This window comes from Cyprinodon variegatus, unplaced genomic scaffold (genome assembly GCF_000732505.1).
Source record: "Cyprinodon variegatus isolate N-32 unplaced genomic scaffold, C_variegatus-1.0 Scaffold42, whole genome shotgun sequence".
NCBI classification, from domain to species: Eukaryota; Metazoa; Chordata; class Actinopteri; order Cyprinodontiformes; family Cyprinodontidae; genus Cyprinodon; species Cyprinodon variegatus.
Window position 1 is genome coordinate 37,019 of NW_015150495.1, and position 22,012 is coordinate 59,030.

The 22,012-nt window shown below is 38.8% G+C and overlaps 1 protein-coding gene across 1 annotated transcript in view; it reads right to left on the bottom strand.

The window, feature by feature from the left end:
- Nucleotides 1-993: 993 nt before the first annotated feature.
- LOC107081845 (CMP-N-acetylneuraminate-beta-galactosamide-alpha-2,3-sialyltransferase 1-like) overlaps nucleotides 994-22,012 on the bottom strand; it is a 96,355-nt gene continuing 75,336 nt past the window's right edge. Inside the window, exons 2-4 of the mRNA XM_015370165.1 lie at nucleotides 2,812-2,971; nucleotides 2,393-2,716; nucleotides 994-1,191 (exon numbers count right to left, since the gene is read on the bottom strand). Coding sequence (XP_015225651.1) covers nucleotides 994-1,191; nucleotides 2,393-2,683 — 489 coding nt within the window. The 5' untranslated portion in view covers nucleotides 2,684-2,716; nucleotides 2,812-2,971. The remainder of the gene's footprint in view (nucleotides 1,192-2,392; nucleotides 2,717-2,811; nucleotides 2,972-22,012) is intronic.

The window sequence follows — 22,012 nt, forward strand, 5'->3', positions numbered from 1 at the left end:
GCTGGAGCATTCAGCCTTGTGAAAGATGTAGAGTAGTAAAGTAAAGTTGTTGTTTTTTTTAAAGTGTCCTGTCTGGCTATGTGGCAATAAGAATAATTGTCTTGATGCCAAAAAGAGCCCAAAAGATTTTACTTTCACAAGTGGAGCAGTACGGCTACCACCATAGTGTTCCGCTTGATTTATGCATATAAGTAGCTTTATTATAATTCATGCAGGGAGTTTTACAGATTATACGGACACTGCAATGGGAAATTAGAACAGGAAAGGAAAAACTGAAAAAAAAAGGGAGAAAAGATGAAAGAAAGAGGAGATAAAAGCCCTAAGTAGTTTAAGGATGAAGGCGCTGCATGTTTGGATTCATGAGAAGACCGAGTAAAAGCTTTAGTCATTAGCTAAATCTTTGTAGCTTTTCTATGTAGTTCTTTTCTTTAAGGCTGTAACCCAAATTTGGCCAGCATCATTTTTGTTTTGCATGTCCACCGCACAATGACGTATTTTAAGGTGAAGGACTCATTACAGGGCTTCAGAGCTTCTTTCCAACACTGGATAGTCTTCTTACTGACGGCTTTGTTAAAGGTGGAGAATTAGGAACTATGAGCTACAATTCCAAGTATTTGGATTAATCCATTGTTGTTCAGCCAATTTCAGAGGAGCTAAAAAGATGCACTGCTCAGATGGGAGAACCTCTCCACAAAAAACTCCCTTAAAAGCTTCAGTCCCTCAGTAAGCCATAGCATGATCTATCCTGCATTGGAGATGCTTTGATTTAGACAAGATTAATGGTGCTAAATACCAGGGAGTCTTCAAAATCCTATTGCATGACAAAGCTAACATACACCAAGAGCTACAATAGTTTGGTTTGTATTGAGAGCTAAATTGTATCAAGAAGATTTGGTTTAAGAGAGCAAACAGCGAATGTTTCATTGACTGACTAAAAGGCGACTAAAAGAGACACAGTCATGACGAAACGAAACCACAGAAGGAAGGTTTAAATCACCTTATGATGAAATCACTGGAGTCGATCAGGCCCCCATAATGAGAGCCCTTCAGGTTCCCAGAGTTCCCCACCACTGCACAGGTCCTGCAGCGCACGGGACTGGGGTCCGTGTAAAGGACCTCATCTGGGATGACTTGGAACAGCTCCTCCACCACCTCTGTGAGGTTAGCCGGCTGCCTCTCTGACTGCAACCACTGGTGATGGAGAAAAAAGGAACAGTTCAGTAATGGCTGAATATATTCCTAGAATAAGTTAGCTACTGTGTAAGGCTAAGACCAGCGGAGTAATATGTACCCTGCACCTATCTTACATAATGAAGGGGGTTTGCGGCCTAGTGGTTAGGGCATAGAGCTTGGAATCCTGGTGATCCTTAAGAAACGGGTGCACTACAGTTTGTCCGGGTGGAATTGCCATATATTGAAGTCATAAGAAGGGGCAGGTCTCCGAGCCGATCTGGTACCTACACCGGCAAGGCTGAGATTGGAATAAATACTAGCTGTCCTCAAAAAACAACATGATCTCATCAATTTGTCGCTGTTCCAGTTATAGGGTGAGAGAGAAGGTGAGTGTGATGGGATCCTCCCTATGTTCGAGCCAACGGCCACGATCAACAAACCTCCTAGCAGACATGACGCTGAATCTGCTGCGACTGCGATCTTTTTATGCAGGCCAGGCGCCTCCGGGGGCATTGCTGTCCCACTCAGGACAATGGCTTGTGACATTTAATGGGCATTATGCCGCCGTTCTATATGAATAAATTAGGCTGTTGTTGGACATAAGTTCAGGACTCGTTATGAATACTCTATGGTTACGCCCAAAATTGAAAAAATTAATAGCATGTTCAGCGTATATAAGCATTTTAGAAGATTCTGGGATGTTAGGCATACGCTGGCTAAATCATTTTCTTTGGTCAATGTTTGATCCATAGCAAGTGTTTGCTAGGGGCTTGAAATAAAGAGAATGTCGTGCAAAAATACAATTAGAAAAAAAGTCACTCAAAAATTTAATCTGAAAAGACTAACTTGACTAAATGAAACTTGAAAGTATATATAAAAAATAGGACTTAATATGAAAATATAATTTGAAAGAATTACAATTTCAGACATATTTGCCTGAAGTTTTTCTAAGCTTCATGTCTGGATTGGATTTTTTTTTTTATTTCCATTCATATAATGTGATATTTGCTTGTAACATAATGGAATAAAATTCACTCCATATCAGTGTGCTTGGTAGCTTTATCCTAGATCAGATTTGTAGGATTTCAAAACAATCAATGTGACCAAAAACAAACAGACTCTTCAAAGCAGTACATGAGCTTTAAATCTGCACTTTTTTCTTTTAATCAGAGAAAATAAAAACAGTAAAACTTCTAACAAAATACTTAAAAGGTCATACCTGCCACCACTTAAAGGTCTCCTCGGAGAGGACGCTGTTCTCTCTGGTCATCAGAGGGTGAATGGACAGGTTGAATCGCTCTGCAAACCACGGGTCTCCTTCCAGAGCTGCGATGCACCGTTGACAGGAGCAGGGCCCTTTGGAGAAGAAGATATCCGAAAGCCGGAACGCGAACCGGAAAAAGCAGAGTGAGGGGTCCCTTAAGGTGTAGCTGAACAGGAGCGTTGTGAAGGTGATGACGCAAAGGAGGAGAGCAAAAGTCCTGAATTTTCTCCGTTTGGCTAGAGTCATGTTGTCGCCTTCAGAGTCACTTGGAGGAAAACTCTGGGAGCCCAAAAGAGACACGTGGCATCTTGGTGTGTTTAGAGCTCAGAATATTCCTATCATACGGTTTATCTAGGATATCCCAGCATCCTTACTTTGCAGAAGTGAAGCTTTAATTCCTAAATGTCAGTTGAAGCCTCCCATGTTTTCTTCTAAAGAGATGCTTTAGTCGAAGAGTAGTAGGTTTGCATCTGTGTTGAAACTCGTTCAGGAGTTAGTTGACTCTGCTGGGTGAGGTGCTCTTCTGTTATCAGCCTGAAACCAAAACAAAGAGAAAATGTTAACCTTTACAGAAAAATAAAACAATATTTGAAGCTTTAAACTGGAAATTCAGAATTTCTAAAGCAATGTTCTGTGAAACTATGGAGTGAACTTTGTTCCATTATTGTGGCAAGCAAATAACACATTTGGTAAAAGGTTTTGAAAGTAACTTTCCTGTTTTCTCAGATTAATATTTTTTTTTCCAAATTAAATTTTGATATTTAATTTATTCAAATTTTGTTTCAGAAGTTGTTTTAATTTTTTTTTGTTTTAATTCTGTTTTTTAGATTCATAAATTGCATTCTTTTAAAATTACGTTTTACAGATCATACTCTTTTCACATCTTGGGCCGGCCTTCCCCTGGAGTGCAGATGCATTTCTACTGGTCTGGAAGAATGTTAGCAAAAACATGTTTATGGGTGAAGACTGAGCATTGAAGTGAAGAGAAGTTGATCAGTGAAAATGAACTTTACAAAATCACGTTGAAAATCTGTGGGGGGAAAAAAAGAATGAAATTTATAACTGCAAAATCTGCAAATAAAATGGAAAAATAAACAGATTGAAGAAAACAGCAAAGGTACACTCAAAACTTTTTTTGTTTAAAATATTTTTCAAAATAAATGTTTAGACTTCATTTTTTCTAATTTTAATTTAGAAGATTTTTTTTTTCAACTTTCCTTTTATAAAACATTTTCTTTCAACAATAACAGAACAAAATTCACTCCATATAAATTATTCTGGACAAGAAATGCTCAAAAAAATCTCTGCTTATTTGGAGTTTAATAAAAACAAAAACACAAGAAGCTGGAGGGAAGCTACCACTTCAAGAAACTATATCATGTATAAACCATTTTTTAATTTTGTTTTAGTGGTATACTGTCATTCCTGTATAAAAATTATGCATTGCAGTTCCTCTCGTCATTATTTGCATCCATGAAGTTTAGGTACATTTATGGAATATCTACTGAAGGTTATAAAATAAAACATTTTACTACAGATAGCTTGTGTTTGTTACAAAACAGCAAGTGTTAAGAACATTTCAAAAAATAAACATTATAAGGAAAACCTAACATTTACCGTATAATGGGACCCTTTGCTGCAAATTAATATGGAAAACCAATTTGGCTCACCTGGAGCTAATCATAAAAAAAGATGAACTTCCTCCACACATGTGACATAGTTATCCAATGAACGATCATTTCGGTGTTTTCATTCCCTCTTCATGTGTGGCTATGGTAAAGGCAAAGGATCTGTCTGAGGACACCACTGATCTCTATTTATTCACTGGATTGGTGATTGCCCGAAAAAAGTGAAGCCACCGTCCACCATGTTGGTACTCCCCACTCTCAAGAAGACACACACTAAAAATGCCTACATGTGGAAAATATGGCTGACAAAAACAAGTAGTTTGCCGTCTGTGGGAAGACGTTCCACGGTAATTTCACAGTCAGTGGATGTTCTAGCCAAGAAAATCCACATATACGCCGAGGTATCCTATAGTCTATTATGTAGCGTAATGTTATTCCGGCAGTCAGACTGACTCAAAGATAAATTAGCCGTTGACATTGTGTCTAAAGTAAGAAAATAGAAAGAGTAAATGGAGAAAAATTCACTGTGAAATGTCAATATCGTAATTTATTATCAAGCGGATGACGCTGTTATTTTTGTAGTGTTTTATGTTTTTCTCATTTAAAAAAGTCATGTGCTGAAATATATTGCATGTTATTTTGACGAAAAAATCTCAATCATTTAACATCTATATATCTTTGTAAATATAAATAAATAAATGTACAATGAACAATACATCTGTATTGTTATGCTCCGTTAACACATTAATTTTCTTGTGATGGATTTGGATATCTTGTTTTACATGATTCATAGAATTCATTGACTTCATAATGACTATGCAATGTAATGTACCGATTTTTTTATTATAACTTAAAGTAATCTACTTGTGCTATGAAACAGCCAGTCTGTGCCAAAGTGATGAATTCATCTTTATTTTAAAAATCTTAAGTCCCCCTGAAAATGGGAACATTATTTTTGTTCGATGCCGTAGCTCACATACTGTTTACATTGCGACCGGTCTAACAAGGGAGTACCAATATGGCAGCCGGTTGCTTCACTTCAACCCCGTACTACCAACCGGCAATCAGCAATCCACTGATTAAACTGAGATCAGCGTAGGACACCAGAAATGCTATTATGTGCAAGCACAAGAGCTCCAAAGGTAATAAAGTAATCTCAAAAGACTTTTGTATCCAGGTCCCCACATATTCAGAAGGAAAAATATACTAATATGAAATCTTAATTCAGGACTAAAGAAAAACACTTTGAGCAGTTTATTCTGACACTTTAGTTTCTCCTCTAAGGCGGCCAGCCTCATGCTGGGTCCAAGTAACCAAGAGATTTCTGTTTAAAATGTTTTTACAAGCTAAGGCTGAAGAATTCAGATCTATCCCTTTAATATATTTGCTTAATTTGCTCCTGTAATGCTTCATTTCTCAAAGATAATCTTCCTTGAAAGAAGTTATGGAACATAATCGGCTTAATATATTTTGGTCTAATATATTAAAATGAGCTTTATGGTCTGAAATATTTGGCAAAAGAGCGAAAGCAGAGGAGATCTCATAGGAGGCGAACACATTTTCACAGCACTGTAGTTCAAATTACACAGCTCTTAAAAAAAGACTATTAGGCACCAGAAATGTCTGCAGTAAAAATGGTTACAACCAAACTGGGACAAAACAGATTTGATTATTTTGGCACCCCAGTGTGATGAAAATGCTGGCATCAGGAAAATCTAATATCCTGAGATCACAGACTGATCACACTCAAAACAAAACAGCAAAACAAATGATGCAACTACCAAGCACCTTCATATCCAACAATAGCTTTTTATGCTTTACAGGGATCCTATACTAATTATAACAACACACTTTATTGAAAAATATTTATTTGATAACGCTTTCTTTTATGGTACATCAATAACCATGTAATAACATGGTAATAACATAGAAAGTTACACTATAGTACTTGGCAACAAGAAAAACAAGTGATTACCCCAAGATTAAGGTATATCATTTTAAAATAACCTGCATGCAATTATGACAATTGTGACTATGTAACAATGGAAACTTTTGGTGGATGTTTACCATTAGGTTACCACATAAGAGTTTCTTTTATTGGCCACCATCTTTTATTGCTGTCTGCGAAATGACCAGTGTTGGGCAAGCTACTTGTCCAGTGTAGTGAGCTAAGCTATCAGTTACTCAACAATAAATTAAGCTTCACTACACAAAAGCTACCACCTAAAGAATTATAGCAAGCTAAGTTACACTAATGTTTTAACAGTAGCTTAACTACATCAGAAGCTACTTAATGTTGTACCAAGCTAATATCAATTCAAAATGAGTCTGATACACTGGTTAAACATTTATTAAAGATCAGCCAATGACATAACACAGTGTAAAAATTGTTTTATGATCAGCATAATAAAAAAAACTAAAGTATTTACTAGTAGACAAAAAAATAAACAATCTGCTGTAATTAGAACCAAATGAAAGGTACTGTGTAGTGTTCTACACATCGAGACATGGCTATGAGTTAACATTCAATGGACATCTCTAGGGAAAACAAAACCCTACAAAAGGCATCTTATTTCTTTAGGGTCTCCCTTAGAGAAAACTTCTTCAGACCTCAATTAAACAGTCGATTCAAGTAACAAATGAAACTGTTTACCAAAAAACGAAAAAATAAAGAAGCTAATTAAGATATATATATATACATTTATGTCTCACTGTATAACTTAATTTCTACCTACATATTTATATGTTAGTTCCACTGCAATGCGCATGCGCATGTTTTGTAGATACAGACAGGAGAGGCAGAATATAGGCTCATACATGAATGCCCAAAAAATAACTCCAATTGTTGTTTCAAAAATAGAAAACCTGCTTTCATTACTTAGTTTTGCCCTGGATTTTGTAGCGTTTGTGGACGCTACGTCGCTACTTGATAAAAATAATAACATCACTACAGGAAAGTTACTTGATAAATAAAGCAGCGACGCTACGGTCAGGCTACTGGAAAATGTAGTTAAACTAATAGCTTCGCTACATGTAGCAGTGCTACTGCCCATCACTGGAAATTAATATGAGCTACCTGGTAATAATGGTTTGAAATCTAGGAAGGCTGACTTGACCTTCTCTCCTAAAATTTTAAGCAAAGCACTTAACAAAATTCTCCATAAAGTTTTTCTTGTTACGGAGTAATATAGTGTAACTTGCTATCAGGGGAGGATCTAGGATTCTCCAAGGTCAGCGGCTTAGCCATGAGGGTGAAGATGAGAGTATAGACGTTATCGTAAATCCCGTTCTAATGTAAAATATGACTACTGGATTACTGGATATGATATGAAATATGATTACTGGATTAATTAAATTTCTTGTATACTACATGCTATCACACATAAAAATTCCCCCTCCATAACATGGGGAAAAATTAATTCACCTGCAAGTCTGGTGTTTATTCCTCTCTTCATCAACAACTAACTGTGTGGATTTGGTGACGTTTGATCATTATTTGCCAAAGTTATGACCTGATATTTCCCGTTCCCCCATAACATGGGAAAAAATAAACAAATCCTGTGAATTTTGAAACTGTGTTTTTTCTATATTATGTTTGAAACATTTATTATTTTATATTTTTAAATCCAAATCAAATAGACCACAGATACCGAGCCATACCCCTCCCTCTCTCTCTATCACTCTACCCACCTTACTCTCCTCCCTTTCTCTTTCTCTTCCTCCTCCCTGAGCTCTGACTCTACCCCTTTCTTCTTAAACAAAGAGCAGCAGGCTTCAGATAAAATTGAGATAATTTTTCCAACTTTACGAAAATATACTGTGTGGTAAATAACTTTTGAACATAGAGCTGCATTGTGTGAACTTAAATTGCTATAACAAACAAAGATTTTTAATTTTAGTTGAATTGCAAGCTTTCATTGGTGGCTCGATGTCTGGGTTATTGGTTCATTTTCTGTGATTCTTGTTAAGATACATCTGCCAGAGGACAGGGTTCACTACAGCATATCTAATCTAGAAGTTAAAACTAAATATTTACTCAAATTAGTGCACTGTGTAGCATACTTTTAAGTATTTTAAGTGTAAACTTCCAAATCATTATACAACTACTCCTTCCTAAGGCCTTATCAATAATATAGGTTTAGGTTACAACATTAAAGGGCTTGTGTAGCAATATCTAACTTTTGCATAACAAATCTAACCTACTGTTAAAACAATAGAAGCTATTACTATAACTCAAACCTTTCAACTTTAGGACCTTTAAACCTTTTTAAGCAAAAACTAAAAATGTCTAATCTGCCGACAGTGATTATGGGATCGAAGCATCCAGAGTATCTCTTACAAATTCCAAAGGTGTCTGAGAAATGGCACAATCGTACCAAACATCTCTCACAACCCTGGCCAGAAAATGGTAGTTTTGATCCACATCTGTGTGACGAAATGAAGACAAGGGTTTCAGAATACAAAGCACAAGATAAATAAAAGAAAAGACGAGAAAAACGAGAGCTTGAGCTAAAGATTCTAGGTTTTTTTCAGAGATGAGGGAGAACAATACAGGAGTGCTTTAAAGAAACAACTCACGGAAATAAAAAAGAAATCAGAGGAAAAGGGCGACCACCCAAAACATTCTGGCATATATCTATCACTGAATATAGTAGGTGACTTGGGATACAGAAATGATAATTGCAGCCAAAGAGATGCAGCTGCTGAACAAGGCGATTCTTTTCATAACTTACCATGTGCTGCTGCAGAGTGCAACGTTAAAGAGCACGCTAATGCTAAAAAACCATTCTGGTCATGACACAGGAGGGTGTCAACAGCAAGCTGATGTTGTTCAAAATAACTCAGCCAGAAGAGATAGTCAGATCATGATCGATGCTGCTCAACATGCAGCAGGCCAGAGGAATAGAGTCTCTCCAATCAAACTAGCAGAAATGCAACCAAACTTCTGCAGCAACAGCAGAAAGGATAAGCCTACAGGCCAAAAAGCTTCCCAGACTATGCACAGAGGTAGTGCAAGACCAGAAGGAGCTACCAAAATCATAAACTGTCATGCAGAACATGATGGGAAAACAAAAGGAGATACATATAGACTTTTATGATTTTGAACAAGGTGATGAAAGAGAGCATGACTATTCACTTATTGAAGAAATGGAAAAAGAGATTGAAAAAACAGACCACTAATATGCAGGCAGCAGAACCAAATAACTCCAGCCATGGGGGGGGGCATGGCTCCAAGGCCACTAAGACGATGGGCCGTGCCTATGGCAGACACAGGGGGGATGGAAATGAGACTGAGGCCTCACATTTAACGAACTGATCGATTTCAAGCAGGTATGATGGCACCAATTTTAATCAAAGGCAAAGTTGCTCACTACGTTCCATGGGCTTCTGGTGACCTCGTTGGGCTCGTCAGCGGATAACCTCACATTAAAGGTGCAAGTAAATGGATAAAAGCATTTGAGGAAGAAACAACAGGAAAATTGCACTTGGAAACATTAAAGCACAGAGCCTTGGCGTACCGGCTATGGAAAACATTTTGAAACACAGCTACGCTTAGATGCTGAGTCACCCAGCCGATGGCATTGAGGTTAACGCTTTTTCAACTGTTCTGTGGAGAGCTTTACGAGCAGAACATCCCACCAAAGTTGACCCAAAGGCTCTCAAAGGAGAGATGCTTGACGGAGCTTAGAATCGAGCTACATATGTTGCGAGACAATTAAAGAGGTGAAACAAGAGACTGAAGAAGAAATTGAGAACAGTTCAGTGCTCACAACCCTGTTTCGCAATATCACCACCAGTGCGACTTGAGGCAGACTTGAGGATGTAGTGGGACTTACATCAATGCCACACAGTCTCTCAGTCTTTAAACTTACTTAGTTCCTGTTCCTCTAATTATTGTAATGATCATGCACACTATGTTTAATTTCAGAGGACAGAGTTTTAGTGATTTAGCAAACTGTAACCTTGAAAAAACCCAATAAAATTGCAAAACTAGTGCAAATTGGGGTTCATTGGCGCAGGGCTGACCACTGGCTGTGGCAATTTCTCTCCTTCGCTCTTCTTGGCCATTTTACAGGACGACTTAGTTGGTATTCTCTGGAGTGTGCTTAATTGTTAATATCAAATGTCACTCATTTACCCTGTTATTGACAGACAATGGACAGACAGGGACTTATTCTCAGCCTCAGGGCACACAGTGTTCAGTTATTGCGCACACAGGCAAAGGTAACAATGTGAGTGGGGGGATTGACATGTTGTTTCTCTTGAGAGATGCATTAAATGATTACTTTAATAGAGGTTTTCATGTTGTCATGGTTTTCAAGTGTCAGAGGAAGACTTATGGGAAAACAAGACCATAAGAATAAGAAGAATCTAACCAACAGGCTTTGGTGGACAGGAAGACAGTTAGGGACTTTTTCCAGCTTGATGACAGACAGAGACACTTCTTTGGTAATGTTTTTCGCAGGGGTGAGTTTGATGTTTCTGTTAAAAATCTTTTGATGCAATAGTGTATAAAGTGATTAACAATCAGCAAGTTAAAATAAATCTGGGGCTTTTTGTGACAAAATGTCAGAACAAAATAAAAGTTAAAAAATATGTGGCCAATTTCCAGTAATAAAGTGTATAGCCGCCATATCTATTATGCTTATAGGGACCACAGCCTGTCAGAGAGTAACATATTCTGGTGTCTGAAAATGGTTTAACTTGACACAAGTAAGTTGTGTGATCGATGGAATGTTTGTGTGTTTATGTGTGGTGGTATCTGCAGTATTCCCTGATTGTTAGGAATCCAGTTTGTGTGGGTTGTGCTTTTGTTTGTTTTCCATCCACCACCAGGTGGCACCTGGTTTTCGTTGGCCTCCTTACACACCTGCGGATGGTTGCCTCATTACCAGAGGACTCTTAAGCTGCTGACTGCCACTACCTCGACACCAGAGTGTTTGCCAGTTTTGGGTTCTCTAGCCAAGTTGAGTTTTGCTGAGTCAAACTGAGTTTTTGTCACCTGAGTCTTAACCTTGTTGTTTTTTTGTCTTTGCCTCTCGGCAGGAATTCATCCTGCAAACTGGATGTTTTGGACCTTCTCCCCCTGGAAGGATTCTATGAGCATCAACCTGAGCTGAGGATTCAAACTGGTGGTTTGGATCTCCTTTTCCCCAAGGATTGTTTGGGCTTCTCTCTGAGCAGGGGATTTATCTCCACATGAAACTGTTCAAGTACCGCAGGAAATCTAAGTAGCAGTCAACTCCTCCGCTCCTCAAAGAAACACCTGAACCTGGTTAAACCCTGTCCGCCCTCCAACGAACAAGTCTATTACTTGAACAACCCACACCGACTGGATTCAACGACAGACACCTTTTTCTGGAAACCTGAGTCCTGTTGCCTTAATTCCCTAATCAAGACACAAATTTCCCACTGAGCCTGAACTAACCGCAGAACCTTCCCCTTCACTTTTCAGTCCCGGTTCGACAGTGCTCAGAGCAGCACTGGACTCCTCTCAACCAACTCACAATAAAACTTGTTAAACTTTTCCCTGGTCTCTCTGTTTGGTTTTCTGCATGTGGGTCAGATCTTTAGATAAAATCATGACACTGATGGGCCCCGCCGATTTTAAAGTGGTAGGGAGGTCATATTTAAATGTTCAATCATTCTGGCTTAAAAATTTACTCTATCAGACCATATTGTCCCAAATGTAAGAAAATGTATATTCTTAAAATAAATCCTGTCTTAAAATCTGTGTTTTCCCCCCCCATTATCTTATGCAGGCCAGTTAGTGATACGTCAACCTGAACACCTAAATTTTACCAATCATATATCAACGGTCATCTGTCAATCACATTTTTTCGGTCATAGCATCTTGATTCATATGTCGCAGTTAATATACGCAACGGTTGAAATAAGAAATAAGAATGGTTTACTTTACCATTGAGTTACGTCCCAGTGTTCAGGAGGCAAGGGGTCAAACATCTACAGCTTTAAGCCTTCTTCCTCTAAATGAAAAATGTATGACGGAGGAGACTCATCCACGACCTCCCGACACAAAACTTTCCTCCTTGCATGTTTCTGCTGTCCACAGCGTTCCTTAACAGTATCGTATCTAAGTCACCAATTTAGTGCTACTTGGTCCCAACTTAATTTTCCATTGGGAACCTACTAGCACTAAGTTGCTAACTGGTTAGCAAGATGCTTCCGGCAAAACTGGCCACAACCAAACTTGCTTGCGAACCCTCCGTCACAACAATCCCGCCCCCTTGATAAACGACCAATCACATTCACTTTATTTACTCGTGTATAGTCGTGCACCCCTCTGGAGAATTTGAAAATGCAGCCCAGGCCACTTGGCTATGTGCTCCTGAATCCGATACGAATTTGATTCAGCCATTCCGCCACAGGTCGCATTCATCCAACCTGAACGTCATTAATGCTTAACACAAGTCAATATTCTGCGTCTTGCTATGCAGAAGCGGATGCTTTGTATCCTGAATCTCTCCAGTTATTCAAAGCTATATTGAAAGAATTGTGCATAAATTATCAAAGGAATAGGAGTTTGTATATCACTTTATTTCTCTTACCATCACTCACCACCACCCATCCACCCTAGACAGCGCTGGTATCGAAGACAAAATTTGAAAAAAAGGGAGAACAAGCAAAGATTTTCTTTGCAGCACCTGAAATGTCATCTGCTGAAAAAAGAAAAATGCTTTAAACTCCACTCCCATCCCCACAGCTCCACAAAACCAATGGTATGGTCGAACAACTATTGAAGAAAATGCACTTTCATGAAGCTCCCATTTGATTTTCATAGAAGTTATAAAAACAATCTTTTTTCTTTGCGCTTTGTTTTCCCAGGAACAGGCTGTGTAATGTTATCCTTTGAAGTGGTTCTCGTCGATAGCTCTTCAGATTCTATGAAACTTTTTCAAAGTTTCTGTTTTGATTTGGCCCATTTTTTTAGCCAAATATGTGCAAACATCAGGAAAAAGTGACAGAGTTCTCTATAATATACAGTCATACTAGTTAGTGACAGTTAGTGAGATAAACAATTACTAGATCAATAATACTTTTATACAACTATTCTGCACTCACACATATATTCCTTAAACAATGTATTTCAACATTTGCATTAAACAGAAGGGCCAAAAAGTATTTAGTCAGCCACTGATTGTGCAAGTTCTCCTACTCAGAATAATAGAATTTTTTTCATCATAGGTACACTTCAGCTACGAGAGACAAAATTAGAAATAAGGATCCAGGAAATCACATTGTAGGATTTTTACATAATTTATTTGTAAATTATTGTGGAAAATAAGTATTTGGTCACCCACAAACCAGCAAGACTTCTGAAAATGGAAGACATACAAGACCACTGATAATCTCCCTCGATCTGGGGCTCCACGCAAGATCTCATACTGTGGGGTCAAAATGATCATGAGAATCATGAGAATATTGAACAATAATCCCAGAACTACATGTAGTGACCTGATGAATGACCTGCATAGAGCTGGGAACACAGGAACAAAGGCTATTAATAGTAACACACTAAACCGAGAGGGTATTAAAATCCTGCAGTGCAAGACGTGTCCCCCTGATCAAACCAGTACATATCCAGGTACGCCGGAAGTTTGCCAGAGAGCATATGGATGATCCAGAAGACGATTGGGAGAATATCATGTGATCGGATGGGACCAAAATAGAACTTTTTGATAAAAACCAAACTCGTCGTGTTTGGAAGAAGAACAATGCAGAGTTGCATCCCAAGAGCACCAGACCTACTGTAAAGCATGAGGGAGGAAACATCATGCTTTAGGGCTGTTTTTCTGCAAATGGGACAGGAAAACTGATCCATGCTGAGGGAAGAATGAACGGGGCCATATATCGAGAGATTTTAAGCCAAAGCCTTTTTCTATCAATGAGAGCCTTCAAGATGAAATGTGGATGGATCTTTCAGCATGAAAATAATCCAAACCTCCCAGGCAACGAAAAAGTTTCTCCGTAAAAAGCATTTCAAGTTCCAGGAGTGGCCTAGCCAGTCTCCAGACCACAACCCCATAGAAAATTTGCGGGAGTTGGAAGTCGTTTGACCTCTGTCATTGCCAACAAAGTTTATGTTACAAAGTATTGACTTGAATTTTAGTTATTGACCAAATACTTTTCCACCATAATTTACAAATAAATTCTTTAAAATCCTAAACTGACAGAAATATTTCACTGGAGAGTTTCTTTCACAGCTTCATATGTTTCACAGACAACAACATTGCACAAAAAAGGTCTTGTCTAAGTTTTGCGTCACATCCATAGTTACCTGACTGGTTATAACCTGATAGGCTGACCCTCTTAATCCCGCCTTTAATATTGAGGTGCATCAGCTCTATACCAGACTAATACACCATCTATATGTTGAATTATTCTGGCTGTCCAGGCTACCTGTCACCAGCCTGTCCAATTTGCCACCCGCCTATTAAGCCTGTAACCAGCCTGTCACCTGCATGTCTAACTTGTCACCAGCCTGTTCAGCCACCCTCCCCTTCCCAGCAGATGCATTGCACCTGACTCTCTGCCTACATCTCTAGATCAGTCTTTCATCTCACAAAAACTTTGATGTGCAACTCAGGTTGAATTATTAGGTTCAGACAGAAGGTGAGTAACTATAAGTCAAATATTTATAAAACAAGAGAAAGAAAAATGGCCATCAAAATGCTTAATGGTATAACCCGGTTTTAATCAATCTTAAGAACAGACAGAGACATTTGATTCCTTCTGGTGACAAATATACCTAAATGAAAGACTAAGTTTTATTTTCTAAAACATGAATTTTTAGAAGCGACAAAATGTAGCAGACCTCCTGGGGTTTAATTTTCAACATGAAAAGGCCAGCTCTGCCTTTCTACAGGGACCAGATACTCTCTGATGTGCACCGGTGTTTGGGACTCCAATGATAACTCTATATTTAGATAAAAGCACATCCACAGTGCAGATTAAATGCTATCATCACCTCTCAGAGTGAGAAATGGGTCTGAAAAAATGAGCGGTGGAAATGTAACACCCCCCTCCCCTTTGCTTTTAACATTTTTAGAGTTTCTACAAAAGATTTGTGGTAAATTCTAGAGAAAAGGTCTGCAGGTTTTTGTTGAGTGGAAATTGATCAGTTAATTCAAATTACATCTTAAGGGGAAAGTAAATTGGCTGAGAAGGACTATGCAGATCACGTGTTGATTTTGTTTTTGCTCTGAGAGCAGAGAACAACATTACAGCCGTTTATTGGCTGCACTGTCACAAGCCAGTGCACAAGTAATCTGGGCCTCAGTGGGTAAATACAGATTTGCAGACTGCCCAAGGGTGGCCGCTGTCTAAGAGCTAAACTTTAAGAACTTTACTTAGGGACACTTCTTATGGACACTTCAATAATAAACAAGCTGTTGTCCTTTCAAAGTAAAGCCCTTTGGTGTTCCGACTTGGGTTTGAATGGCAGAGAAAACATCGGTGACATCTCGCACTTGACAACACACCCACCGTCATTTTGTTTCTCTGACCTTGTCCAAGACTATTCTGGCGACTGCATGCTGATCAAAGGTTGCTAAGCTGAGACAGCAAAGAGTCTGTTCACACTTCAGAGGGCAGGGAGACAGGGGGGTTAAGAGGAGAGAGCAAGGAGAAGAAGCGCACTGGCTTTGATTTTCACCCTAATCTTTCACTTTTGAAGAGTCAACAACTTTTCAGGATGTATTTACTGTAAAGTGTTTTCCACTTTTTTGCGGTTTGAGGAAATTGCATTTCTCCAGAGCTTACCTCTGCTCCCTTGCTGTTGGGCTATTTAGGAAATCAAAACTAGGCACTTTTCAAGATGCTTAAAATTACCCGAGAGCAGTTTTCTCTGCCCGGCTGAGAGTTGGACCTTAAGAGTTGAACTTTTACTCCTGAAACAAATGAATCTGCAACTAAAACATGTTGGTGTTGCCTGTGGATGTTTTATCTGCCTTCAGTCTGACGCTGGGTTAATGGATAAAAGTTACTTGTGCAGTACAGGAAACAAGTATTTACTTAAAAAAGTTTACATACCTCAAGTTTACATGCTCCTCAATATAACCTCTAAAACAGCGTAGATAAGCTTTACACACATTTTTAACAATCAAACTGCAAACTGTAAAAAAAGAAAAAAGTAAAATATTTTCTTATAATGTGGTAATAAATAAGCATTATTGAAGTGAATAATCACAATCATAACTTGAGTGTAACGCCTTATTATTCTTAGATATAAAAAATATTTACCAAGTCTCTGATCTATGGAGGCAACTAAAGATTAGGGTTATGGTAAAGAGACTAGGGTTGTCAAAATTATCGATACTCAAAAAAGTATCGATACTGAAACGTTGTATCCGGATACAATACTCGTTTTTAAAAGTATCGATACAATGCTACCACCAGTGGCACCTAAGCAGTCATTCATCTAAAGTGCAGATTAGAGGAAAATGCACTTTCAGAACACTGTGTGATTGAATAATTCTGTGCACTTTTCAGTTTCAGACTTTTTTTTGTAAGAGGTGCAGCTGCTGAGAATTATTTTTGTTTCTTAACCAGTTTGGCTAGCGTCATTGTTATGTGTGCAAAGCATAGCCAAGGAAGGAAAACTTAATTTTAATTGTATAAGTTTTTTATCAAGCTTGCTTAATATTGTGCTCAGCATACAAGCTCAAAATACTGTTCTTATTGTTTATTGTATTTATTCATTGCATTTTATTTATTAATGAAAATATTTCTGTTGAATTTTGGAGTCTTTGCTTTTATCCTTGTGCTATCGAAAATGGTATCGAGTATCAAATTTTTTCCTTAGTATCGGTATCGAGTTGAAAAGTTTAGTATCGTGACAACCCTAAAAGAGACTGCTCAGCCTCGTCAACATATAAAACTCGTACAAGTTAGCAAAAAGCTGCGCAGTAAGAATTTATATATACTGAATGCAACGGTAAATAGGGTTTACAGCTATAATGAAATGTGTTTATGAGTTAGATGTCAGAAATGGTCCTGTTAGAATGGAATAAAAATGTAAGTCAATTAGAATTGTTGCGCTTGTATTTATAAAAAAAAAAACAAAAAAACATCACCAAATATAGGGGAGCTTACAACCATCTACAATTTGGTCCTGAAACGTATTCCGAAGACATTTTACAAGCACATTCATCCTGATTCAAATGGTGAAACACAAAATCCATAAAAAATAAAGATTCCATAAAGACAACAATGGGTTGGTCATGGATTTCCATCTGACTTGGAATATGCTGATGGTGCTAGAAACATAGGCTCTCCAAATACAGATTGCTCTAATGCAAGGCAACAGAGTTGACAGGTGTTGAAACATAAAACAAATATAAGAAAAAATCTGGTTTCTTCAGATTTAAGAGTGTTTTGCAATTTCCACAGTTCAGACGTCTGAGAATATGCACAAACACGTCATTTAGAAAATCCACTCTGGCTGAGCTAGAACTGGGTGATAAATTCAGTTTCTAGATTTGAATGATTTTCAGGTTTAACTATAGGAAAAGGTTCATCTATAAAGTACTGACCAAGTCAAGAATTTTGCAATATTAAATTGTTTACAAAAACTGAATTAGATTGCTAGATAATTACACAGGCACAGGGTGAAATACTTAACTGCTCTGTCTGGCATTAAATGCTAAATCTTTAGGTAGTTTCAGTTCGGGTCGAACAGAACACCTCTGATGTCATCACTCTAAAAACAGGCTCCCCTCAGGGCTGTGTCCTGAGCCCCCTGCTGTTCACCCTGATGACACATGACTGCGTCCCTAGGTTCACCACCAAGTTTGCAGATGATGCTACGGTGGTGGGCCTCATCAGAGACGACAACGACCTGGACTACAGAGAGGAGGTGGAGCAGCTGGTGGGCTGGTGCAGAGACAACAGCCTGATTCTGAATGTGGAGAAATGAAGGAGATCATAGTTGATATCAGGAAGAACTGGCCTAACCACGCTCCAGCCTCTCTGCCACAGCCTGGAAGAAGGTGAGACGAGTAGTGAGAACAGCAGAGAGGATCACGGGGGCTTCTCTTCCCTCCATAAAAGACATTTCATCCCAGCTTTGCGTGTCCTGCAGTGACCCCTAACACCCCCACCATGGACTGTTCTCCCTGCTGCACTCTGGGAAGAGGCTTCCAGCCGATTCTGCAACAGTTTCTTCCCCACTGCCATCAGACAGCTGAACTGTTGAGAAAACTAAATAAAGCCACAGACTCTGCATCACACTGATAACAGCAAACCAAAACACTGCATCATTGCACCATATATATTGATGCTCTGAACTTCCATATCAATGTGTTTTTTCTCACACACTGTTTATTTTGCACACTGCTGCAATTTAAAAAATGGAAATGTCATGAAAGCTGCACAAATCAAAATTTCAACAAAATTTCTAAGTCTAGTTTGTATCATCAAAGAGCCGCCTATCTGTTGCTACATTAATTTTAGATCAGTCACAATTCTCATGGTCTCATTGCGGTTATTTCAACCACCACTGTAGCGTTACCGCAACTCATCATCAGTTCTGTTCTTTTATTGTTTTTTTCACTCTTACCAATGCAAGAACATGTTCAAGGCATTTCTGAGAACCTCAGCACTTCACCTGCTGCAAAGGGGATTCAACTTTCTTTTGCTGACTGACATTTTTTCTGCCTTTTTCCTATGTAAGCTGTCCAGTGGAGGCAGAGAAGCCACTTAAAAAGAGCAATGGGACTGTGTGTAGTTTATACGTCTTTTCGGCTGATAGAAAAGAAGCATAAGGAGAAAAAATTCCACTAAGTCTGAAAAGTCTTATCTTTAAAGAGAAAGTAGAGAGTTTATATTAGTGCCTTGTTATAAACAGAACCATACTGAGACTATAAGTAAGAATCCATCTGTGCTGTCGTTCTTATTCGGCATCTGAAGCTGTACCTGACTGAATGAATAATGAATGAAAAAAACCCAGAGATGGTAAAGGCAACTGAGATGAAATCCAGAGGGATCTTCTATGAAATCTCTGTGCTATAGTTAATAATATCATCAGTGAGCGCTGGATGTTACATCCGATGGCATCACATCTATAGGCCTGCTTAGTTTAGTGAATTTCACTGAGCAAATACTGACATGTAGCTTAGTTTTTATTGAAAAGGAAAAACCTAATAAAGTGGAATCACAAAGGACTGGTGGATTTACAAGCTTTCTCACAACTCAAAGATAGAGTTCTCCATTATTCAAAAGTTAGATTATTTTAAAGTTTGTAAGTAGTTAATATTTGACCTCTACTAACCAACTTTCTAAAAGGAGCAATAAGTAATTATTAGTATAGATAGAAAGGAGTAAAGTATAATAATGTGTAGGAAGTAATGGTATCTCTGTGTCGTTCTCCAGTCCCATGTTTACCAGCCACGCCGATTACCCAGCTATTCACATAGACGTCATCATATTTTGCAGAGCTTAGCCCCTCCTGCCTTAAAATTTCCAAAGAGTGTCATAAAACGGGACAGATGGATCCAGTATTCAAGGTGAGATAGTCAGTAGGAAAGTTCAAAACATTTATTGAAACAAAACTGAACAGAAACGGGCTGCTGTGGATCTGTGGACCTGCAGCGACTGCGGGGAAAAGGGGGGTGGGGCACCGCCCAATCACTGACACTCTCTGGTTTGACAGTTCAGTCCAAGCTCTCAATTTTAGGCAGAATCAGCCAGAGCACTGCCAACGAGATGCAGCCTTAAGCCACCCAGAGTGTCCCCGATGCTTCAGTCCCGGAGACCATGCAGACAGCCGATCCAGATCAGGGGAAAATAGATCAGACAGGAAGAGTTCCAAGATCCAGGGGTCCGTAATCTGACCAGGGGTCAAACGGTTCCAGAAACGTTCCCAGACAGACACGCATAGATGCAGACAGGCAGGCTCAGATTCAGACAGGCAGGCTCAGTGGTTGAGGGACAGAGACAAGACGTAGTACCAGGATTTCAGCAGGACTTTAAATGGTCTCCTCCTTGGAACCAGGCTTACAGGAATAAAACGGACCCTCTCCGCCTTCCGAGCCAAACGAGGGATCCGTGGAGAAAGACCAGGACACGATCAGGAGACAAGACAGACACGAAAACCCTGTCAATTCGCTGGCCGCCAGGAACCAGGACACAAACCTCGGAACTAACTAAAACTAACAGAACTGAACACAGACCAATGATCTGGCCTCGATAGCTGGAACTGGAGAACGGCAGGTGGACGAGATTAGTGACAATTAGGAGCTAGACAGAGTTAAGCAGGTGGAAGGCATGAATAATTATGGTGAGCTATCAGGGCAGCTCATGACACACAGAGAGACACCTAATGCCAGTGGAAGATGTACAAATAAAACTTAAAATCCTTCATTAGCAATGGGTAATTTATTGTAAGCCACTATTTCTTATAAAGTTATATAGCCAACATACAGGAACATACAATGAGTTGCTATGTTCACAAAACTTGGTTATTGCAGTCACTTACTTAATAAGCGACTTAGCACCTTACAGTAGCACTAGTACCTGAAGGTAGTCGCTTTGTGTGAAGCGTGTAATAAAGCCCTTTTAAAATACATATTAAATATTAAACAATGTCTGCGCTAAATGCTCTCAAGCTACAAAGAAAGCAGCTAACTAAACTGCATTCTTCTAACAAAAAACTTAAAATATTAATACAAAATACACAAAAAATGCTAAAAACACTCAAAACTAGGGAATTGTCAACTCCTTATTTTAGCAAAATTGTTTGCTTGTTATTCTTTTACTCTTTTACGTATTTAATTCACTCAGCAGTATTTACCATTTAAACAGCCATTTATATTACAGAATATACAACAAATAATTAACTCCAAATAAATAATCAATAAAACCACAATATTTGTAGGTTGCTTTACGGATTCTAGGGATATATTCTGCTACTTTTTGTTAGAGTTAGTGTTGCTGTTTGTGTGGCAGACAAGTGTATTGGATAGACTGGTTCAAATTGGGATACAACATTTATACTGGGAAAATGTTAAGATCTTTGATTTTATGTAAAGATTCCTTGACCATGTGCTATTTTGAGTGTTCCAAGACCAGAGATCCTCTACATGCTATTCCACTAAATGTTCTGATATTAAACTTGAGGATGTTATCAGCAATTTCAACATATTCTCACTCCCAACTCCTAAAATACTGATGCTTGGCCAAAGACTCCTGCGGTTCACATGCTGATGTAGTATCTCTCAATACATATTGACTCACAAGGTTTATGACCGGTTGCAGACATTGTATCACGTGACCCACGACAAAAACTTCTCATAAATTATAACCTAAAAATTTCTTTTGGTAGATTTAGGAGGGTAATGTAATATCTATACTAGTGTTTCTTTGGGTTTAGGTGTTAGGGTTAGAAATGGGTTAGTGGTAAGTTTTTACTTAAGTTAATGCCACAACTCATCATGCACCCTGCACATCAATAAATGATGAGAGGGCCCCCCCTCTTCATATAATTGAAGAGTTGATAGTGAGACTGTATCGGCTATTTAGGCCAAAGGGAAGGCCAGGCATCCCCTAGAGCAGAGGTCATGGATTAGCGGACCATGGTCCAGATCCGGAACAACCTACTGGCTAATCCAGACCTAACCTGGATTAAAACATTTAGAAATTACCACATGTCCGATGGCAATGTCTAACTTCACTTGTGCTGTTTCTCCTGTTAATATGGTAAAGCCATTCATAGTGTCCGGGATCAGGCGACACGTGATAAACATTAGCCAATGAGCTGCTGTCAGTCTGGGTTGCTGCTGCTGCTACTTTTAGAAACAGCAGGCAAACCTGTGGCAACCAGGGCGATGGGAAAGAAGGAGAAGATGATGAGAAAAAGAGTGCAGAGAAAGTGTGGACTGCTGGAAGAACTGTGGTGAACCGGTGAGAGAAAAGTGAAATGGTGCTC